Here is a 23858-nt window from a genome sequence, read left to right as displayed (position 1 = left end):
GACAGAGAGACAGAGAGAGAGGCAGAGACATAGGCAGAGAGAGAAGCAGGCTCCTTGTGTGGAGTCTGATGCGGGACTCGATCCCCAGACCCAGGATCATGCCCTGAGCCAAAGGCAGATGTTCAACCACTGAGCCACCCAGGCGTCCTTTTCCTCCACCCTCATGATGCTAAAAAACATATATCTGCTTATAATTCCCAGAACTTAATCATCACCATAGATCTCCATCTTCAATTCTTGAAATGGATCTACTTCAGAATTTTTTATCCAGCTATACACTTGACATCTCCACTTGGCTGTGTCTAGCCACATGAAGATCTCAAAATTTGAAAATATTTAAAACTAAACTCTTAGATTTTTTTCCCTTGTTATTCCCATAGGCTTCCTTACTTCCTATCTGTAGTTGCTGATGCAAAACCTCTTAGCCACTCATTGCCTTCCTCCCCTTCTATCAGAAAATTCTGTCAACTGTACTTTCAATACATATCCAGAATCTGAACTTTTTTTAAAAAAAATATTTATTTATTTGTGAAAGAGAGAGTTCTGTGCACACAGAAGAAGACGGAGAAGCAGACTCCTTGCTGAGCAGGGAACCCGATGCGGGGCTCTATCCCAGGACCCTGAGATCATGACCTGAGCCAAAGGCAGATGCTTAACCGCCTGAGCCACCCAGGTGTCCCGTGAACTCTTTTTAAGACTTTTACTACCTCCATTCTGGTCCAAGCTGCTATGACAGTTTAAGGTTCCATCATCTCTCACTTGGTATCCCTGCTTCCACTTTTGCTTTCTTGCAGTTTATTCCCAGCATGAAGCCAGAGCAATCCTTTTAAAAGTCAAATCATGTCACTTCTTTGGCTTAGCCTCTGATGGCTCTCAGTCTCACTCAGAATAAAATCCAAAGGATTCTGAATGGCCCACAAAGCCCTACATCATCTGGCCCTCAGTTATATCTCTGAACCATGTTGTGCAACTCTCCCCTTGCTCTATGTTGGTTTCTCTTGATGTTCCTTGTGTGTTCTTAACATACAGGAATTCTTGACTTTGTAGAATACTGATATGTGTGAAGTGTATGTATACATGTGTAACTACATTATACCAATCCCCCAGCTGTCCAAATATCAGTTACCACTGTATATTAACTGTGAGTAGTTACATAAACTTGATGCAACTTTATGCAAACTTTGCAGCTAGCTCCTCAGTCCACAAATAACTATGTAACTAACAGATATGCATCACAATCTATGACCAATCACACCACTTCCTTTGAAGTATATTCGTGACTGGTCACTGCATACCTGTTAGTCAGTTTATGCAGATGGTAAATTGTGGATGTGCTGTCTCTTGTTTCCTAGAGATAAATCCAGGTGAAATTTTATAATACTGGATGATAGAGAGTGAAAATAAGCCAACAAAAATGAAAACCCAGGAAAAAACAGTAATTCTGAAAGTAAAACTGGATGTGATTAAAAGGTCTGAAACTTGCAACAACAAAGAGAAGAGAGGATAAGCCCTAGGGCTGTATGAAGATATGGTATGGACCATGTAGAGAGAATCCAATGAATATTAAAAAAAAAAAAAAGAAAGGTAAAGTCATCTCATATCATCTTTCAGTTGAAATTACACCAGGAGGGTAGCCTGGGTAGCTCTGCGGTTTAGCGCTGCCTTCAGCCCAGGGCCTGATCCTGGAGACCCGGGATTGAGTCCTGCGTCGGGTTCCCTGCATGGAGCCTGCTTCTCCCTCTGTCTGTATCTCTGCCTCTCTCTCTCTGTCTCTCTCTGTTTCATGATTAAATAAAATCTAAGAAAGAGAAAGAAAGAAAGAAAGAAAGAAAGAAGAAAGAAAGAAAGAAAGAAAGAAAGAAAGAAAGAAAGAAAGAAAGAAAAGAAAAGAAAAGAAAAGAAAAGAAAAGAAAAGAAAAGAAAAGAAAAGAAAAGAAAGAAAAGAAAGAAAAGAAAGAAATTACACCAGGTACAGAAAGCCACTACGGTGAAATGCAGTATTTACTTCTATTCTGGATTATTGATTGATTAATCAATCAATCAATCTGAGTCATTCAGGCCGAAGTGTTAAAGTTAGCTGCCACACTGAAAGAAAATGGCTACTTGCGATGCCTGGGTGGCTCAGCGGTTGAGTGTCTGCCTTTGGCCCAGGGCGTGATCCTGGTCTTGGGATCAAGTCCCACGTTGGGTTCCCTGCATGAAGCCTACTTCCCTCTCTGCCTATGTCTGCGCCTCTCTCTCTCTCTGTGTGTCTCTCATAAATAAATAAATAAAAATCTTTAAAGAAAAAAGAAAAAGAAAATAATCTTAGAAAGAAGAGAAAATGGCCACTTATAAGGACAATGAAAAGTAACAACAACAAATCCTTTTCTGGCCAATAAAGGCTGATTTATTCCAAAAGTTAATAAATTAACTCCAATTTGATTAATTAATGTTAAGCTATCTGGTGAAGCCACTAGCACAGTTAAAAGATGCTGTTGTGCAATGTGCATCTGGATTCCATGCATTAGTTAGGGCAGAGGGTTTTGATGAATGGGATGAAGATGTTCCTTGAAGTGATGCTGGCAAAAAGCTTCACATTAAAGGAAATTATCTCTTGGAAATAATTCGCCACCATTGAAAAGACAGGATAAAATGTCAGAAGCAGATCCAAATTTAGAAAAAAGCATGACAATTCACCAACACATGGAAGGATTGTTGTGCTCTTCATTGAGTTATACAATGTGAAGACAGCAAACAATGCTCCAACTACTCTTGATTACTTTTTAGAAAGAAATAAAATATTTTTTAAAGATTTTATTTATTTATTCACAAGAGACACAGGCAGAGGGAGAAGCAGGCTCCATGCAGGGAGCCCAATGTGGGACTCGATCCTGGGATTCCAGGATCACGCCCTGGGCTGAAGGCAGGCACTAAACCACTGAGCCACCCAGGGATCCCCCAGAAATAAAACATATTATTTTATTATTTTTTAAGATTTTTTAATGTATTTATTCATGAGAGACAGAGAGAGAGGCAGAGACAAAGGCAGAGGGAGAAGCAGGATCTCTGTGGGGAGCCTGATGCAGGACTGGGATCATGCCCCAAGCCAAAGGCAGAGGCTCAACCACTGAGCTACCCAGGCGCCCCAAAAGAAAAAACATTTTAATTCAGTGTTTCTCATGTTTAAATTACAGTGTACCAAATAAATGTTAGTTTTACTACTCACGGTAACTGACAATGATGAGAGTTTTGAGTATTTTCATAATATTTTAAATGTTTAAATGTTTTTTTTTTTTTTAAATTTTTATTTATTTATGATAGTCATACAGAGAGAGAGAGAGAGAGAGAGGCAGAGACACAGGCAGAGGGAGAAGCAGGCTCCATGCACCGGGAGCCCGATGTGGGATTCGATCCCGGGTCTCCAGGATCGCGCCCTGGGCCAAAGGCAGGCGCTAAACCGCTGCGCCACCCAGGGATCCCTGTTTAAATGTTTTTAAACATAAATGTTTTAAATGTTTTTAAAGAATAAGCACAACCCCCACTGCCTAAAATTAAGATAAGTTTTATAGCTTCTCCTTGCATGGTTATTTTTACTTTTCTGCACTAATATGCAAAGTAACAATTGCATGTCTTCCTACATCAAATTCTTAGCTCCTGCTCTTTCCTTGGCCTGATGTAGCTGGACATCAGAGAGCATGTGGCTGTTCCTTCATGCTCTTAAACCTCTGCTCAGAGAAGGCTTTCCAGAAAGCATCTGTCCAGAAAGCATCACTTCTTCCTCCCATTGCTTTACATTTCCTTCAGACTGCCTTCTTTTTCTTCACATATTTATTTCTCCACACCCACTAGAAAGTAAGCTAAAGGAGAACGGACACTTTGTCTTAGTCATTCTACATTCCCAGATTCTAAAATGGTACTAGCACACACAAAGCAATCATAATTTTTTCTTGAATGAAATTTTATGATAAATACATCACCACTGTAAGCTATTACTGATAAAAGTAAGAACTGCAAGATATAGAACAAACTAATCAGCAAAATCCTGTTTTTAAGACTCAATCTATTTACATGTGTACATAAATAAAGATGTGGAAAGATACTTAACAAAAATGTTACCAATCAATATGATTCTGGCTAGTGGTATTGGCAAGGTGGATGGAGAACAGGATAAAGATTTTCATTTTATACTTTAAATATTTTTATATTGTCTCTTTCACAAAGTAACATTACTTGTGAAATTAAAAATAAAGAAAACAGCGTATATTAACTACTGTCATGATGCCATTTTAAAAAAAGACTATTTGAGAGAAAGAGAGAGCATGAACAGGGAGAGGAGCAGAGTGGGAAAGAATCTCAAGCAGATTCCATGCTGAGCACAAAGACCAATGTAGGGCTCAATCTCATGACCTTGAGGTCATGACCTGAGACCAAACCAAGAATCGGTCACTTAACTGACTGAGCCACCCTGGCACCACCCCATGATGCCATTTTTGATAGCAACAATAACTGTGAGGCAGGCTCTATCCTTAACACTTCAAAGGTACCATTTCATTTAAATATATAAGAAATATCTAAGAATTACTATAAATAGTAATCAGAGAGGCTGAGCAATGTGTCCAGGTCACAGCTAGAAAGGATACAAAAAGATGCACATAGGCAAATTAAGTAAAATTTGTCACATGTTAGACTTTTTCCTCTCTGATTATGTGTAGTTGGAAGCAAGAGTGATAACATTTATGTGCTCACCCTGCAGGCCTAGGTGACCCAGATGTACTCCGCATAGAGCTCTCCACTCGAGGGCTAGCCACTTCAGGAGGCTGAGGAGGAATGAGGGTTTTCCGAACTGCCATTCTGAAAAAGACCAGACAAACCCAGAAAACAACAGTCCGAGGGCATTAAAAGACAGGAAGTACATATTTGCTAGGCATACCTATGGCAAAATGAAAGCACTATATTGGCTAACCCATTTTTTTAAGTGGGTTTCAAAATTTTATCAAAGTAATATAGGTATATTATTGAAAAAGCCAAACTGCACTAAAATGCTTTTAACAAAATATGGCATGTCCCAACCCCATCCCTTCCCCATTTCCTGCCCATCTCTCTTCAGGAAGCAACCACTGTGACTCTTTTAGCTTCTACTTCTAGTATGTCACGTTTCCTTTCTTTTTTTTTTTTTTTTTTAAGGGATTTCAGATACTCTATGAAGAATCACGTTTCCTTTCTACTCATTATCAAACTTGGAATCCATATTATGTGTTCATGATTATTATGTCTATGTATTTACACTGACCTAAGTTCCTCAAAGTCAAATGAAAAGAACTGATCAAGTTAATTAGTGTCAACTGGGCCATGCAGTAGAGGCCACATATGGCTCAGACTGAGAACCGCTAGGCTCAGTAATGTGAAGCCGTGAGTAATCGTGACATGTTTGGTTCTGGCAGAGTGGTGGGAGCAAATGCTAGACAAGAATGGGTTGAGAGAAAATGGCTAGATCCAGAATATACCATTTTGCACAGCCTAATTAATGGATCCAGATATTGATCAAGTCTGCTAGGATCTCAAAATGGGAGACCGTCATGTATCATTTTAATTTATAAAGTGATCTTGCCAAAAAAAAAGATATATGAATCTAATCATTAAGTTTTAGATTCAAGTAATGAGAAAATGTGCGGAGAAGACAAGAACAGCAAAACTACACTACAAGGGTAGTGTGTTGAATTGTGGTCCCTAAAAATATATTCAAGTCCTAATCCTTGTACCTGTGAATGTAAGTTAGAGATCTCAAAGTGAGGTCCTTCTAGCTTTAAGATATGTCCTAAATCCAATGATTGGTATCCTTATTGCAGAAAAGAGAGGGAGATTTTAAGACACAGAGACACAGGGAAAGCCATGTGAATTGGTCATGTGAGATTAGAGGGATGTTTCCCTAAGCCAAAGGTTTGCCAATAGTCACTGGAAGTTAGGAAGTTAGGAAGGAGGAAGAGGATTCTCTTTGGGTGCATTCCAAAGGAACTAACTCTTTTTGACATCTTGATTTCACACTTCTAGCCATAGGAATTGTGAGAATAAATCTTTTTTTTTTTTTTAAGATTTTATTTTTAAGCAACTTCTATTTTTTTTTAAATTGGGAATTGATGTCATTTAATTTAATTTTTAAAAGATTTTATTTATTTATTCAAGAGAGACAGAGACAGAGAGAGAGAGAGAGAGGCAGAGACATAGGCAGAGGGAGAAGCAGGCTCCCTACAAGGAGCCCAATGCAGGACTTGATCCCAGAACACTGGGATCACGCCCTGAGCCAAAGGCAGACTCTCAACAGCTGAGCCATCCAGGTGTCCCTTAAGCAACTTCTATACCTAACTTGGGGCTCGGACTCACAACCCCAAGATTGAGATTTGCGTACTCCACCAACTGAGCCAGCCAGGCACCTCTGTTAGAATAAATTACTGTTGTTTTAAGCCACCAGATTTGTAGCTCTAGGAAACTAATACAATGTGGATGCAATTGATAAAATCCAGGAAGAGAAAGGGAAAAGTCTACAGGACAAAAGATCAAGTTTCTTCAACAAATAAATTGCAAGGAAAAAAGATGAAGGAAACCTATAGAAGAGTCTTAGGAGACATATCAACTGATCACAATGTGGGTACCTTATCAGAATATTGATTCAAATAACTTAAAAACAAAAATTTGTGACATTTGAGACCACTGGAAATTTGAACGAGTAGGTATTTGAGATTACAAGATTATTCTATTTTTTAGTAAGTCCCTCAATACACACATGCTGAAATATATACAAATGAAATGACGTGGCTGTCTGGGATTTGGTTCAAAATATGGTAGAAAGGAGTGGGTAGGCAGGTAGATTAAACAAAACTGGCCATGAGCTGATAAACTGATAACTGAAATTGAATGATGGGTATGGGTATACCTTCATAAGTTCAAAATTTTAATTTGTTTAAAGTTTTCCATAATAAAAAGTAAAAAAATAAACAACTCTACCAACTCTACTAACTCCCCAAAAGCAAAGAAAATAATCAAACCTAATGAGATACACCACTATATATCCACAGAATAACCAAACTTAAAGAATGTCAGTAACAAGTGTTGGTGATGAATGCAATGATCCCCACCTGCTGCTTAGACTGTACAGGGGTATAAACAAGTATAGCTTACAACTCAGCAGATCCCCTCCTACATATGTAACAAATGCCATTTACCTATGTATCAAAGGTCATACACAAAAAACATTCAGGATCACATTATGGCCCCAAGCTGGAATCAACCCATAGATCTATGCATAAACTATGGTATTGTTATACAATGGCATTTACTATAGCAATAAAAAATTACAATCACATGCAATAACATGGATGAATTGTACTTTAAGCCCAGGGAAGGAAGGTGGAATCACACAAAAACATATAATACATAATTCAATAGAAGTTCAAAAAGAGGCAAAGCAAAGTGAAAGGGTCAAAAGAAAAACTGGTTACTTTTGGGAGAAAGTGTTGGTAATATCGTTTTTCTTGACCTAGATAGTAGGTGTATGCTGTGTTCACCTGTGCTAATTACACCATACATGCATTATCTTTGCAGTTTTCCATACCTCAGTGAAAGTGCTGAGAGAGAAAGAAACTGAAAGAAAAACTGGAGTTAGCAAATATATGTAACTCCTTTATTTTCTTTGCAAATAGGAACAAAAAAATGGGGTAGGTAGTGAAGCAATGTGGCTCAACAGAAGGGTTTTAGGATGGAAGAAATGACAGCATGTGTATGCTTTCTATGTGTATCAAGAAAAGGCTAAGTAAGTAGGAGAGAGGGAGAAGAGCTACAGCACTGTTCTCAGCAGGCTACAAAAGCTGAGGTCAGCGAAGCACCGAGAGTCCATCCAGAGTAACAGATGAGATGAGTAGAGCATGGGATACAGAGGGTGGCAGGTAAGGAGATGTAAGAGCTAGAGTTTGTGGAAGTTCTCTTTTGGGTGTTTCCATTTTTCTCAAAAGGTAGGGAACAAGTTCATCAGCTAGTAACGAATGTGGATGAGGAAGGGTGGTTTTGAGAGGAGCGGAGGTAAAACAGCTGGTTCTGATGAGATGAAGGTGGGGGACAAGGAAGTGGGGGCTGTATGCAAGGAAGTGATTGTAATGGACTACGAAAGCCAAGTCAGAGAAAGCAGAGAAAGGCCATCCATGAAAAGCAGTGAGGAATAATGCAAAAGTGGTAGCATCAGTGGACTGAAGTTTCCCCGGTGAGTACCCCTGGAGTTGCAATATCCCTCCGGGGTGGTGAGAAGACAGAAGGTAGGCTGTGGGACACTGGAGGACAGAAGAGGTCAGAGAAGGCTTGAGTATGTGCTTATGGTATGTGCTGCTGATAGATGGAGAAGGACAGGGAAGCATTCAAACAACTCAGAAGCCAGAGAGCTGGGCAATCATTTCGGACACAATGACAGCTGGACGTTAGGGACCTTATGAAGGACATACAAACATATCTGCAAGTCAAACTGGAATCTGATTGAGCCTCTTGAGTGGCCCTGACCAACAAGGTAGCCTCTACCCATATGGGGCATCTAAGCATTTAAATGATAGCAAGTGTACCTAAGAGCAAAATTTTTAATGGTAATCTGATTTAGTTATTTGAAAACTTTTCAGTGTGCCTGGAATAACGTGGCTATGTGAAAGTATTTTTTCAACTGCAAATTTTATGAAATTGGAGTACAGACTGAGCACTTTCCAAGAGGGATGGCCTGAAAATAGCAGTAAGGCAAAAAGAGGACATCAACTCCACCATCAGGCCCGGTGACAGAAGAATGGGGAGGAGAGACAGTCACTACCATGGAGACAGTGCAGGAGCTGAGACCCTGGGGGAGAGCCAGGTGCTAGTTAAAGAAGGCAGGCACACAGGGGTTGGTGACAGTCAGTGACAAATGAGAACAGTGTGTCCCATGGAGGAGGCAGCAGCCAGACTAACCCTGTGACCTCAAGCCTTTCAAGTCCACAATAAAATGAGCATCATCCAGTGGGAAATACGCAGACACTCTACAAGGGTCTTTCTGGAAGAAGAAATGTGAATGTGTTCCTAGAGAAATGCAGACTACAGGGGGAAATCACGACCAGGACTGGGATCAAGGGAAATGCAGGCACTTGTATCTGTGATGGGGTGTGTTAGCTGATGGTTTGTTTTGGAAAGCACTTTGACAATATCTGTCAAAATTAAAAATGTACACACCCCTTGATCCAGAGTTTCCTCCTCCTGAAATTGTCCTAAAAGCTACTATGAGTCCAAAAGGGCCATGGAGGATAATGTCTGTACTGGCAATATTTGTTAAGAGCGAAAAATGAAAAACAACCCAAATGGTTTATCAGTAAGGCAGTGATTACATACGTATACGATGGCCTATCTTTATACTGAAATACTATGTGTTCATTAAAGAAAAGAAAGTAGATCTATATGTAACGATATGAAAAGATGTCTACTTTGTATGAAGAGAAAAAGCAAACTGTAAGATCATGAGTAATATTCCATTTTTCTAGAAAATGTTAAATACATAAAAAGAATTATGTTATCACCAAAAAAAAAAAAAAAGAAGGCAGGCACACTCAAAGAGGAAGAATACAGGGAATTCTCATGATGACAGACTCAACTATGGGGGCACAGCAGAAGGGTTATAGGGAGACAACAAAGTGTAAGAGAACAGGGAAGATCTTTAAGATCTTTTATCTCCAAGGTTGTGAAATTTCAAGATGTTTATCTTGGTGCTGGCGTATTTGTGTCCACAGCATCTACTGTGCTGGGCATTTCATGGTTATTTAAAATCAGGAAACTCATGCCCTTCACGTTTAGAAACTTTCTAAGAATTGTTTTTAAGTGATCTTCATCTTCTCTGATCACCTGCTGAAACTCCATTATTTAGAGGCTCTCCTCAACTGGTACTTTTAATGTTCTTTTCTGTTTCCTATCTTTTTGCTTTTTTACTCTATTTTCGAGAGATTTCCTCAACTGTATTCTCCAACTCTTCTGAGCTCAATTTCTGCTTTCGTAGTTTAAATGTCAGGACACACTTTTATTGTTTTCCAAATGTTCCTTTTGTACAATACTGCCTTCCTGTTTCATGAATATATCTTTTTTTGTCCTGTGAAGACAGCATTCATAGTTTTGGTCTTTACTTGCTTTTACTTTTATTCTCATTGTCTAGCCTCTGTATCTTCCAGGCTGTTTTCCAGTATGTCTTATGGTTTATATCTTGCATTGTTAGAAGGCCCCTCAGATACCTGGTTATCCTTGGATGTGTGTTCATGATTGTGAGTGGGGAACTAACACTGGTGGAAATTCTGAGCTTGAGGAAGAGAGGGAGAGAAAGGTGGGGAGGGGCAGAGGAACAGGGACAGAAAGTGTCTTAAGCAGGCTCCATGCCCAGTGCAGAGCCCAATGCGGGGCTCGATCTCACAACCTGAGATCATGGCCTGAGCCAAAATCCAGAGTTGGATACTTAACTGGGCCATCCACGTACCCCAGCCCTTGTCTATTTTAATTTTCACTGTAAGGTGATCTGATTCCTGATCTTATGAAATCCCTAGTGTTGGGATCTTTGCATCTTTCCCCCTGGGCTGGACAATCCCAGAAAGAAAGTGGAGTCTTCATCTCACTTTTTGCCTATAGCATTCAAATGCCAGGGTTCTGCCAGCTAAAAAGGGAGAAGAGGACTAGGGAGTCTCAGTACTCTGCAAATCTGTTTCTGGTAAAAGACTCTTGGCCCACCCTTTGCTGATTGATCCCAATGCACCATCTGGGAGAGTTTAATCCCCCTCCCGGCTGGTTGCAAGCTGGGGTTGGAAGGAGCAGTGTACAACAAAGTACGGACAGAGAAGGGGATGCAGGGCTCTAATCTTCTCAAACAGATTTCAACTCAGCTTCCTTCTACCCCTTGTCCTTCCCATTCCTGGTCCTTCTGAAGACTCAGCAATTTCAGTGAGGATGCTTCTCAATGTTCTCCATACACTTAACATTCAGCTTTCTCAGAGCTAAGTGAGTGATCACTCACCTACCTGCTTTCCAGCTTCAGAGTTTGGCTGCTGTTGCCTTCTCCTATTCTCCCCATATCTGTGTGTCTATATCTTTACAGAAAGCCTCTTTGCTAAAAGTTCTATAGGGTTTTGAGGGGACAAGAAATTTAGAAGTGTGTGTTCAACCTGCCATGTTAAGTATGAGCTTTGCCTTGCATTTTCATTGATAAGGTTCCTTTGCCACAGACTGACTTATCTTTAAAAGAGACTCTGGTGGGCAGCCCGGGTGGCTCAGCAGATTAGCACCACTTTCGGTCCAGGGCGTGATCCCAGAGACCTGGGATCGAGTCCCATGTCGGGCTCCCTGCATGGAGCCTGCTTCTCCCTCTGCCTGTGTCTCTGCCTCTCTTTCTCTCTCTGTGTCTCTCATGAATAAATAAATAAAATCTTTAAAAAAAAAGAGAGACTCTGGTGGAGGCAAAGCTCTGCACATCTGGAAACCCTATACAGATGCAGCAGCTTATGTTCTTGCTATGCTTTAACCTTTACTGTCTTCTACTGTTGATGCACATTAGCTCAGTAGAGTCACAGAACTCTGCTCTCTAAAGTGTGACTGCCCATCTTCCACCTCTCAAGTTTTTAAGTTTCAGAGCATAGCATATATCTTCTTGCCCATGACCCACACCAACTCAGAGATTCTCTGGCAACACAGGGCACTCCTGTCACTGAATATGACCCTTATACTTAATACACCTGGGGTACTGCTTGCTCTGAGCAACAGTCATGTCGGCCGATGAGGAAAAAAATACACGGTACACATTAATGTGCTTACCTAGACAAGCCTGAAGGGTATGTTAGAAGCTACTCAGAAAGTCTAGAATTAAACTCCCCAAACTAAAGAGAACTCCTAAAGGAGTATCCAACAACTACTTATAAAATGACCCTCCACAGGCTCATGGATTCTGACTGTCCTATAGTCTTTGCTGGGTAAGGCTCTACTGAATAAGCCTGCGTTCAAGTTATTTTGAAAGAGATTAAAAAATGCCACAGAAGATGAGAGATTATATATAGAGTTTGCTACCAGCACTGGAGGAGTGCCTACTGTTTCTACTAATTACGTCCAGAACTAGAGGTGTCGTGCAGCATTACTGGATCTACCTACCCATCTGTGGCAGGTTTCTTCCGGAGGATACTGGGCCGGGGGGATGAACCCTGGGCAGGAGCGCTGCTGCCAGCACTCTGGCTGTGTGTCGGCACCACAGTTGTTGGTGCTGGAGCAGCGCTGAACGGATTGCTGATAGGGTTGGCTACAATTGTGGCTCCGTCTGCCAACACCACGGCTGGAGGACAGGGAGGGGGTGGGAGAGAACAATGAAGAAAAGGACACAAAAGAAACATTACTAAAATGTCACTTAAGACAAAAACAATTAGACTACCAGAATTAGAGTGCCCGTGTTAGGACTGTCCAGTTTCAAGAAGGGAAGGGATGAACACAATGTTCATCTGCCTAAAAGCAGATGGCAAAGTGAGAGAGGTTACTAAGTCTACTGATGCATGATCAGTAACCATTTCTCTTTGCTTTATAATCATAATTACTAAAACAGCAGATAAGATAAAGTACGTAGCATATTTCAAGAAATAATTTAGTTTTTGTGAAATATCATTGCCTCTCAACACCTAAAAAGGATACCAACAATCCTTAAAAATGATACATTAATTTTACAGCTTCATATACAACTCCAAAAAAAATCTTAAACAGAATGAGAACACTGTAATAAGGTGAATTTGCTCTCTCAACTTTATGGAGTGCTTTAACACATGCAAACGCATATTTGGCTGTTTATGTATATATTTCTTAATGTTTACAATGACTCTGACAGATAAATTACAAGCAATTCATGTTAAAAAAGGGAAATTAAGGCACAGAGAAATTAATCGAGACTACCTAACCAATATGTAGCAGAACCAGGATTTAAACCTAGTATCACTCTTTCCTCCATACCAACTTCCATGCAAAAACTCAAATTACCTGAAGTCTTTCCTTCAGGCTGTGGCTGCTGAGTACCCATTGGTGCAGGCTGAAGTCCCTGTGTGCTGATTGGGGTTGCTGAGTGAATTCCCTGTGTGCCCATTGGTGCTGGCTGTATTCCTGGAGTCCCGATGGGGGCTGGCTGTATCCCCTGTGTACTGATGGGTGCTGGCTGGATCCCTTGGATATGTCGAGCATGAGAAGCATCTACTGTCATCAACTGCATGGGGTTTAGGTGGACCGTGGATGCTACCCCGACACCAGTTTGAGCTGTGATGGCAGAGTTTGGAGCCTGAGCGGAAACTGAAAATGATGCAGAAAGTGACTACAAGAATGTCAGCTCTGATCAGACACAGTCCACATAAAGAGAAAAACACTAAAATGAAAACAGAATTTTCCACCCTAAAAGATCTAAATCCTCAGTTTTGTGGTTTTTTATTTTTAAGAAGGAGAGAGAGAATACTCAGCAGATTCCACACCCAGCACAGAGTCCAATGTGGGGCTTGATCTCATGACCCTGAGATCGTGACCTGAGCTGGAATCAAGAGTTGGATGCTCAGCCAACTGAGTCACCCAGGTGCCCTAGTCGTCGTCTTCTTTTTATTTTTTTTTAAGATTTATTTATGAGAGAGAGCGAGAGAGAGAGTGAGCGAGTGCACACAAGTTGGGGGTGGGGAGTGGGGAGGGAGAGGGAGAGAGAATTTCAAGTAGACTCAGTACAGAGCACAGAGTCTGATCTGGGGCTCAATTTCAAAATCCCAAGATCATGACCCAAGCCAAAACCGAGTCAGATGCCCAAATGACTATACCACCCAGGTGCCCCATAAATCTTATTTTTTCCCTAAGCACTACATAAAGCTCTATATATTAGAGTTTTTTCCCCTCACTTCCTATCAGTTTGATATGATGTTGCTGCAGATTACTAGAAAGAGCATTAAAACAAGAAAAAATAAATCATCTATTAAATTCCAAATAGGAACAGGCAACTGTGCTAAATAAAACTTCTTTTTTTTTTCAATTTTTATTTATTTATGATAGTCACAGAGAGAGAGAGAGAGAGAGAGAGAGAGAGAGGCAGAGACATAGGCAGAGGGAGAAGCAGGCTCCATGCACCGGGAGCCCGATGTGGGATTCGATCCTAGGTCTCCAGGATCGCGCCCTGGGCCAAAGGCAGGCGCCAAACCGCTGCGCCACCCAGGGATCCCTAAATAAAACTTCTGAGATACATCCGTAACTCCCAGGTCAAGAACCTTTACTCTAATTGATGGAACCACCATCACAGGTATTTCTGATATATGGCAACTATGAATTTGAACTTCCACATATCCACTGAAGAGAGAGAACAAACAAGTTTCCTTTTCACTACTGTATATATTAAAAACAAACTCAACAACAACAGAACTGAAAACAACAGTATTCCCAGGAATCAAAAAAGAATTTCTACTTATGGAAAGAATAATATAAATGATGTTTCTTCTCAGTCATCAAAACAATCCAGAAAAAGATATTTGTACCCCATATTCACTGAAACATTATTGACAATAGCCAGGATATCAAAACAACCCAAAGGGTCCACTGAGGGATAAATGGGTAGAGAGAATGGAATCTCTATCTACACACACACACACATACACACACACATAATTTAGCCTCAGAAAATTAAATCTTGCCACCCGTGACAACATGGATGAATCCTCAGGGCATTATGCTAAGTGAAATAAGCCAGACAAAGACAGAAAATCCCCAGTATGATCTCACTTATACATGGAATTTAAAAACAAATATAAACAAACCAAGTTCATAGATACAAAGAACAGACTGGTAGTTGCCAAAGGCAGGAAATGGGGGAGGGGGGTGGGAGACACAGGGAAGGGCATCAAAGATACAAACTGCCAGTTATAAAAGAAGACATGGGGATGTAATGTACAGCATGGTGACCATGGTTAACAATACTATATTGTACATCTGAAAGTTGCTAAGAGGATATTTCTTTAAGTTCTCATCACAAGAAAAAACAATTTGTAATTCTGTTGTCAATGGATGTTAACTAGACTTATGGTGATTTGATGACATACACAAATACCGTATCATTATGTTGTACCTCTGAAGCTAATATGTTTTTTTTTTTTTAATTTTTATTTATTTATGATAGTCACAGAGAGAGAGAGAGGGGCGCAGAGACACAGGCAGAGGGAGAAGCAGGCTCCATGCACCGGGAGCCCGACGTGGGATTCGATCCCGGGTCTCCAGGATCGCGCCCTGGGCCAAAGGCAGGCACTAAACCGCTGTGCCACCCGGGGATCCCTGAAGCTAATATGTCAATGATACCTCAATTTAAAAAAAGGGGGAAACTATGTAATTTAAATTTTATAAACCATATAGCAGTTAAGAAAAGGTAAATTGTTATCACCAATGAGAAAATTACAATGAAATGTTAGCACATTTAAATTCATAAGACTGGGCAGCCCAGGTGGCTCAGCGGTTTAGCGCCTCCTTCAGTCCAGGGTGTGATCCTGAAGACCCAGGATCGAGTCCCATGTTGGGCTCCCTGCATGGAGCCTGCTTCTCCCTCTGCCTGTGTCTCTGCCTCTCTCTCTCTCTGTGTCTCTATGAATAAATAAATAAAATCTTCTAAAAAAAAATAAGTTCATAATGACTGCTACATTGCAATTCTTCCCTTGTTGTAAAGAAAGAAAGAAAAAGAAAAAAAAGAACTAACCCCCCCAAATTATTAGTTTCTTCTTAAGAAGTGAGTAAACCTTTGTTTCCCAGTAACAGTTGTGGGCACTTGCCTGAACATGCAGTCTAGTCACCACTCCAAGCCTTTCAAGATCCAATCTCATTCCATGTTCTGCATTCTTACTCACACTACACTCCTGCCAAAACCAAACTGCTCTGTTCCAAGCACATATTCTATGCTAATACTTTATTCACACACAGGAGAGTGCTCTCCCCAAATCCTACCCCATAGCTCTGTCTTGTGCATTGAGAGGCTTTCCAAATTTCACTTCCTTTAGGAAATCACTTCTGACCTCCAACCCTACCCTCTCAAGTGGAAATAACCTCTCTTAACTCAAAAGCAGGCTGGCTTTGCTTAAGCCTCTTTTACTGGAACTTGGCACTTCCTAGTAAGAGCTTGTCATGTCCTCTCTCCCTATGAGGCTCTAAGCTTATTCTAAGTGATCTGGTTAGAAGCCAACCTTACAAATAGAGCCTAACACGGAACTTTACATAGAACAACAGGGTTTCAATAAATATCTGAAATTACTAAATGCATGAATGAGGGTACCTGTGTGGCTCAGTTGGTTAAACATCTGCCTTAGGATCAGGTCCCTGCTGCTTAGGGGGAGTCTGCTTCTCCCTCTGCCCCTCCCCCTGCTCATATTCTCTAATAAATAAAATCTTAGAAAAAAAAATAAATGCATGAATGAAAAAATGAATGGAGTGGAAAACATCTCTGAAACAAGTGAAATTTCAGGAACAATTTGAGAGGATCAGTTACTTGCAAACTATACAGCTTATGCATATATATTCATACTTACATGTTTATATCTATATCTAATAACCAACAAGATTCGATCTTTATAAGTAACCAGAATCCATGAACAAATTGGTTTAATTTATCATAGACTATGTATTACAGTAATCTCATATTTGGCCTATTATATATATACAAATTTTCCTGTCCTCTCTGATTTGAAAACATCTGCTTTAAAATCATTCAAAAGGAGCTACTTGAAAACAGAAGATTGTAAGCTGGTTAAAAAAAATCACTTCTTTAGTTGCATCCATGCATGCAAAGATCCACATGTCTGAGAAGTAACACATTTCCCATCATCTGCACCAACAATGATGGTATTGGTATTGGAAGAAATAAACTGCTGTTGACTGGATTATTCATTTTTCTGTGTTCCTATCTATCAGGACTACTGTAGTGGTGAAAGAAGTCACTTGGAAAAAATAATAATGTAGTGAAACAGATGGTTGGCAGGATCCCCAATACTTCTGACGGTGCTCTTACAATGGATTTTTACAAATAAATGTTTATATAAAATGATAGTGTCTGCATAGACTGTTCAGCTGAAGAGAGACTCTGCAGGTATTTTTCAGCTGAATAGTATTCAGAGAAATACATATTGGTCATGAGTTACCTTCCCCAGAAAGGCAACATGACTGCATTGTTATAGAAGTATCAACTGCCTGAGGAAGATTAATGAACCTGAAGGAAGTGCTGTTACTGACAGCTGAGAATTTTCAACAATTAGTGTAACACACATACACACACATACATGAAATTTACTTAATTGTTAACATGGTTCAACCATACTTTTTGCATCCTACTTTTGGCAATAATTAATTAAACATGGTTTTATCTTTATAGACTGTTAATAAAGAACAGTTATATGTTTCCTTTAAAAAGATGTTATTAATCTGATGTACAGAAAATATGATAGAAAACTCAGAATAATTCATCAGCTATTTCCCCACATTACAATAAACCTTGGGAGGGGCGCCTAGATAGTGTTCAATTGGTTAAATGTCTGACTCTTGGTTTTGGCTCAGGTGGTAATCTCAGAGTTGTGAGATCAAATCCTGTGTCTGGCTCCATGTTCAGCATGGAGTCTGCTTGAGACTCTGCCTCTCCCCCTGCCCCCACCCTCACTCTCTCTCTCTCTCAAATAAATAAATCTTAAAAAAAATTAATAAATAAGCCTTGGGGAAAGTTCTGTGGGAAAAAAACAAAAACAAAAAACCCAATGCAGATATTGAGGAATCTGTCTGCAAAGCTATTTAAATACCTTAATATTTGGAAGTTTTAGACCAGCGTTGTCCAATGGAAACATAAATCATATGTGCAATTATAAATTTTCCAATAGCCATATTAATAAAGTAAAAAGCAGGACAAATTAATTTTAATGATATTCTTTAACTCAATATATTTCAAATATTACAATTTCAAAATATAATCGTTATAAAAATAATTAGTAAGCTACTTTACATCCTCTTTTCCATACTGTTATTATAAAAATTCAGGATATGTTTTACTAATAAAACACATTTCAAATCAGATACTGAGTTCAATTTTTATTAGAAATATTTTATTTGTATTTTGATTCAATACAATCTACAATTTTGAAACAGTTTCATAATCACTAAGTTGTTCCAAACATATTAAAAAATTCTCTAATTTGAATTAAGTTAAACAAAACAAAACCAATCAGTTTTTCATTTGTGCCAGGTCCCCCTTTAAGTACTCAATGGCTTGATGGAGCCCTGGCTGCAGTGATGGATCACACAGAAGGGCAATGCCCACAATCTGGGCAATCTGCCTCTCTTATGCCTAAAGTGAGTTGAGAGTCTCATAGGAAAAGAAAACACAAACTGTGAAGAGTAAGCGCTGTTTTTTCTGGATTGGCAAAAAGAACACTATAACTCGGGATGCTAAGTGTTGAGCAGAACTGGACTAATATTAAAAACACAACATATCACAAAACAGAAGCCCCATTAAAGTACAGGTTTTATCATTTTAACTGTACTGCCACTTCAAAGTATAACAAATTGGTAAATCATCATCCTCAGGGTGGGATAAAAACCATACAAATATACTAATAAGTGGATAGATCATAGAGATGTGATCTAAAACCTTAAAGCTTCAGATTTTAACCTTATCTGAATCTGAAGATAGAAGGTAGTTAAATCCATACTACAAATACCCACTCATCAATTTTGATCTCTTTGCTTGCAAAAATTGGAATTTTAAAAGTCCTCCTAATAGCAGGGCTCATACCTGGATATTGTCGGATGGTGGACACAGAGCTGGTGATTGGGGTGTACGTGTGCGCAGCCAGTGGGTATGCAGAAGGTGGGTATGTTGGCAAAAAGTACTGGAACTGAACGGGAACAGATGGTCTATAGATGGAAGACAGATAATATGAAGCAAAACAGGTCTATTTTCTTCTTCATTTTCAAATGATCCTATCCTCCAGATCCTCTTCACAACCTTATATGTCATGCCAACATTTCCTCAATTGTGTCCCAAAATAAACTGTTAGATCAAAGGACACACTTGAAGAGAGAGTAGTTTTTTTAAATGGGTATTTTAAATAACTACATCAATAAACATAAAAACACACACAGTAACAATGACCAAAGCTGACTCAAGAAAACTTAGTAATCAAAGGTTTTCTCTGCTAAATTCCACTTGAAAGACTCTAAGTTTACACTGTTTTTATTGGCAAATCTTATCAAACACGTGTAAAACAGATTAACATAAACTTATACAAACTGATTCAGAAACCAGAAAGAGAAGAAACAAGATCTAATTTAACCAACACCGAAACTGGATAGGGAGAATAGGAGAAAAAATTATAAACAAATCTCATTCTCTACATCAATGTAAAAATTTCTAAATAAAATGGAATTAAGTACTGTATAAAACAAAATACATCATGATCAGATACAGTTTACCACAGGAAGAATGATTCAATATGAAAATTTCTATGAATGTTTTAGATCCTATTAAAATATTAAAAGAATCCTTTGAAATATCACAAAAGATATACAAAATTATTTAATAGAAATTAACATAATACTATATGTTAACTATACTAGAATTAAAGAAAAACTACTTCCCCCTTCCAATTTTTGATAGCATTCAATACTTATTCATATTATAAATACCTGAAAAATAGGAATGGGAAAAAACTCCATTCCTCAATTTGAAAACAGCCAACTACTAAAATCTATACTGAAATTTCCCAAGAATTCCCATTCCCAAGAATTCCCATTCAGGAATAAGATAAGAATGTTCACTATCTCTGGTCTATTCAACATCACATTGGAAGATCAGGAACAAGAAAAACACAAGTATGCAAAATGGAAATGAAAAAAATCACTCATCCATCAAAAAAACTGTCCTTTTTTTGTAGACAAACACCTACATAGGAAATCCAAGAGAATCTATAAACTTTTAGGCCTGTTAGGTGTGTTTAGCAAGGAGAGTGGACACAAAGACCAGTATATTAAAACCTATAAGGATTCCTACACACGATAATACTCAAACAAGAACATTTAAACATGGGGCGCCTGAGTGGCTCAGTTGGTTAAGCTTCTGCCTTCAGCTTAGGTCATGATCTCATTCTCTGTGAATGAGCTCTATGTTGGGCCCCCTGCTCAGTGGGGAGTCTGCTTCTACGTCTCCCTATACCCTTCCCCCTGTTTATGCTCTCTCTCTCAAATAAATAAAATGTTTAAAAAAAAAAAAAAAGAACATTTAAAAACGATCCAATTCTGAACTTCATATGCACTATACCGGGTTCTCACTAAGGGAGAAGAGATACAAATATGGAATGGGGAAGGTAATGGGGTTATACTAGAAGTATCAGCATGTCCTAAAAAGTTTTTTTTTTTTTTTAAAGATCTATTTATTCTAGAAAAAGTGAAAGAGTGAGTGTGCAAGCAGGGGAGGGGTAAAGGGAGAGGAAGAGAATCTCAAGTAGGCTCCCCACTCAAGCATGGAGATTGAGGAGGGGCTTGATCCCATGCCCCCGGGATCATGACCTGAGCCAAAACCAAGAGTCAGACACTTCACTGAGTGAGCCACCCAGGCACCCCTCAAGAGTTTTTATTACATCGCATACTTCCTATCTCTGCCTGCTAAAAGAGCCTGGAAAAAATGACAATCAGGTAGCAATGAACAGAGCTAAAGCCTAGATCCTGGTTTCTAACTGATAAAAAGGAACCAGGGTTCCCTGGAGAAATGGTAGATTACAGGCTCAGACAATGTGCAGGAGGAGCTTGGAGTATGCTTGCAGTGGGAAGTAAGGTAGGGCTACAATATTTGGGTCACGGAAAACCCACAGGAAATGGTCTGAAGAAGCTCCCAGAGATGATCTGAGCATCAAAATAGATGACAATAATGGATAATAATAATAAACTAAATCCATGAGCCCACAATCATTTAAAATTAAAATACATGGGGATAGATAAAATTTATTTACATAATTTATTACACTTATACCAACTGATGAGTGTGGAAGAAATGATAGAAAAAAAAGTCACTGTTTTGCAACCATCATACTGCAACCATCAACTTGATTCAGTGAAGAATCCTCAATAGATGCTAACACCACTGAGTGACAGGTTATTGAGGAATAGGGTATTTATAGTCTCAAACTATTTCCACACATTAGTGGTTTACAAAGGAGAAAAATATATCTTTATAGCAAAAATCTGGCAAATATCACTTTCACTAGGTAATTAGTGCTGACTTGGCTAACAATGGGACATAGGGGTGGCATGAGCTCTCTGATATAATAACAGTGAGAAGAATGTATCACTTAAGTGGTATTTGCTTCAAAAATGTACAACCTGAATCTAACTATGTACAACCTGAATCTAACTATGAGGAAACAATCGAACAAGCTTGAACTGAAGAATATTCTACAAAAACAACTGGCCTATCTATACTCTTAAAAAAATGTCACTATATGAAAGGGAATGGAAGGCTAAAGAATCATTTTAGAAACTGCGCTGTGGTTAACGAGAAGGCCTTTGTTCTCTGGGGATGAAAATGAAGGTCATGTCACTGCAACCCATACTCTCAAATCAGCTCAAAATCAATCAAACACAGAAATACACCAAACAAAGAAGCAGATACCAGCAGAACATCCATCAAAAGAAGAATGGCTAAATAAATAAACATAGCATATTTTCATAAAACAAAACAAAAAAAATACAATTATTTTCAGGAGGAAATCTGAAAAGAAGTATGTGTATACTATATTTATGGGACATTTTGTGTTACTGAAAAATCAAAACAATTAATGACATAATGAGGTAGTGTAACTGGCACATTCCCTCCTACCTATTGTCACTTCGGGTTTCCATGGCCACAGGATTTGGAGAGGCCCGATGACCTGAAATGGGAATCAGGCTACTCCTCTCCGCAGGGTAATCAGGCTGGATCCGAGGAGAAGTATGTGTGATCTGCTGGGGCACCACCTTAGCTACAAATGCAAAATCCAATCACATTACCTCTCATAAGCTTTTATTGGCATGCCAAAACATTTTTTGGCCAGCAACAATCTTAAGAATGCAAACAGTAATAAAAAGCCTGGATCTTTAGTTTTAATCAAAATAAAAAAGGAAAGATAAGTACACATAAGGTTCAACTGAATTATTTCAATCCAATAATCCACTGATACATTCATACTGTTATTTGTAAAAGCAGGGTTCAACATCAATTCTTTAACAAAAATACCAGAAATCAGGCTCTTTTTCCCTGATGTGGCTTTCTGGAGACCTTTTTTAAAAAGGAGAAACATTTTTAATTAAAAAAAAAAATTCAACAAAATTTTGAATACTAACATGGCAAAGACCTTATTAGTGTTTACTCCAGGGACCATAGCTAATTAGTAATGAGTCATTTTAATTTCCAAGTCTCGGTTTCCTCATCTATGGGAAGGCCTTCTTCAGATAATCTTTTTATTTTTAAAATCCTTTCAATGTCTTGTGATTTTCCATAATACTTTATAGTAGACTCAAAATGACTATAAGAGTTTTCAAATCTAACCCGAGACTCAACTTTGCTTTCCTCTAGCATTTGCAATCAAGTTTTGTTTAGAAGGTACAGCTGAACTGGGACATACTTTACTGGTCTCACAGACCTAATTAACTCTGTGGTAGAATTTGGAAAGAAAAGCTGTGATCTACATTAGATATATAGAGGGACAGCTACCATCTGTGTAAGACCCAAGTTACGCAATAACAGGTCCTTAAACACTGGAGCTAGGATGATGCCATCACATTACCCAAACTGCAGTGCACTGAACACCAAAGATAAAGCCCACCATGATTCCCAGCTATTTCCTGAGGGAGGCAGCTAGAGAAGTTTCTGCAGATGATAGCTGGGATGCCCAATTCGACCAATGATGATGACTTCTATTGGCTAAGGCAGAAGAAGCTGTCCTGACACATTTTCCATCAGTAGTAAGCAGAGGAGGAGTTGAGTGGGAAGCAATGAAGCCTTGTTTCTCCACTGTGCTCATAAAAGGTGGGAGAAAAGAACGTTCCCAATAGGAATGCAGCTGTCATTTGGGAGAGTGGCTAACTACTGGTCGGTAAACCACACACATGAATTTATATCTGTATCTTTTTTTCTAATTAAAAAAAGTCACACATTACCAATTATTTTTAAAAAAAGACCTAAGTTGAACATAATGCCACCTCCAAAGATGATCCCTGTTTTCTGAATGCTATGATCATCTGATTCTGCTTTTCAGAATTCTGATACCACTATCATATGTAGTATGGAGAGTATGGAGAAAACAAAGATGGTATTGGAAATGAACCTTTATTACAGGCAAAACCAAAAAAAAATAAAAAAAAAATAAAGGCAAAACCTCTATGCTCATGGTTAATCAGTCTTTTTTCCCCCTGACTCAACACATTCCTATTAGTAAAAATGGCTGAATTCAACATTTAATCTCACCTGGAGAAAGCAAGTGTTACTTGGAAAAAGCTGCTTAGGTGATTTTAATATATCCCCTAAACTGTCCCTTGAAAATCAATGCTCTACAGTTAGTATCAGGTTTTCTTTCTCAACTGAGGTACCTTTGTACAGGGATGCTATAGTGATGTAAAAAGAAGTATTTGATTTAGTATAAAAGAAGAAAAGAAAACCAGAGCTTAGCCTGATGGAACTTAGACAAAATTTATCCCATTAAGTGGCGGAGGTTAAATCTACTTGGACACTTCTGTCAAGTGATTTTCATATTTAGAATTTAGCAAATGGTTAAAACTCAAAAATAAAAATAAAAAAAAAAACAACAACAAAAACAAAC

At 38.9% G+C, this 23858-nt stretch overlaps 1 protein-coding gene across 6 annotated transcripts in view; it reads right to left on the bottom strand.

Annotated features, from left to right (window-relative positions):
• SAP130 (Sin3A associated protein 130) overlaps positions 1 to 23858 on the bottom strand; it is an 83249-nt gene that overhangs the window by 28147 nt on the left and 31244 nt on the right. For 5 of the 6 annotated variants that reach the window (XM_077861222.1, XM_077861221.1, XM_077861224.1 and 2 more), the window contains 5 exons: positions 21881 to 22022; positions 18803 to 18924; positions 13015 to 13317; positions 12148 to 12325; positions 4729 to 4833 (listed from right to left, as the gene is read on the bottom strand). In XM_077861222.1, the coding sequence (XP_077717348.1) occupies positions 4729 to 4833; positions 12148 to 12325; positions 13015 to 13317; positions 18803 to 18924; positions 21881 to 22022 (850 nt within the window). The remainder of the gene's footprint in view (positions 1 to 4728; positions 4834 to 12147; positions 12326 to 13014; positions 13318 to 18802; positions 18925 to 21880; positions 22023 to 23858) is intronic. The other variant, XM_077861223.1, reaches the window with a different exon arrangement.

Source organism: Canis aureus, chromosome 20 (assembly GCF_053574225.1).
Source record: "Canis aureus isolate CA01 chromosome 20, VMU_Caureus_v.1.0, whole genome shotgun sequence".
Taxonomy (NCBI): Eukaryota; Metazoa; Chordata; class Mammalia; order Carnivora; family Canidae; genus Canis; species Canis aureus.
This window is presented reverse-complemented; position numbering and strand designations above follow the sequence as displayed.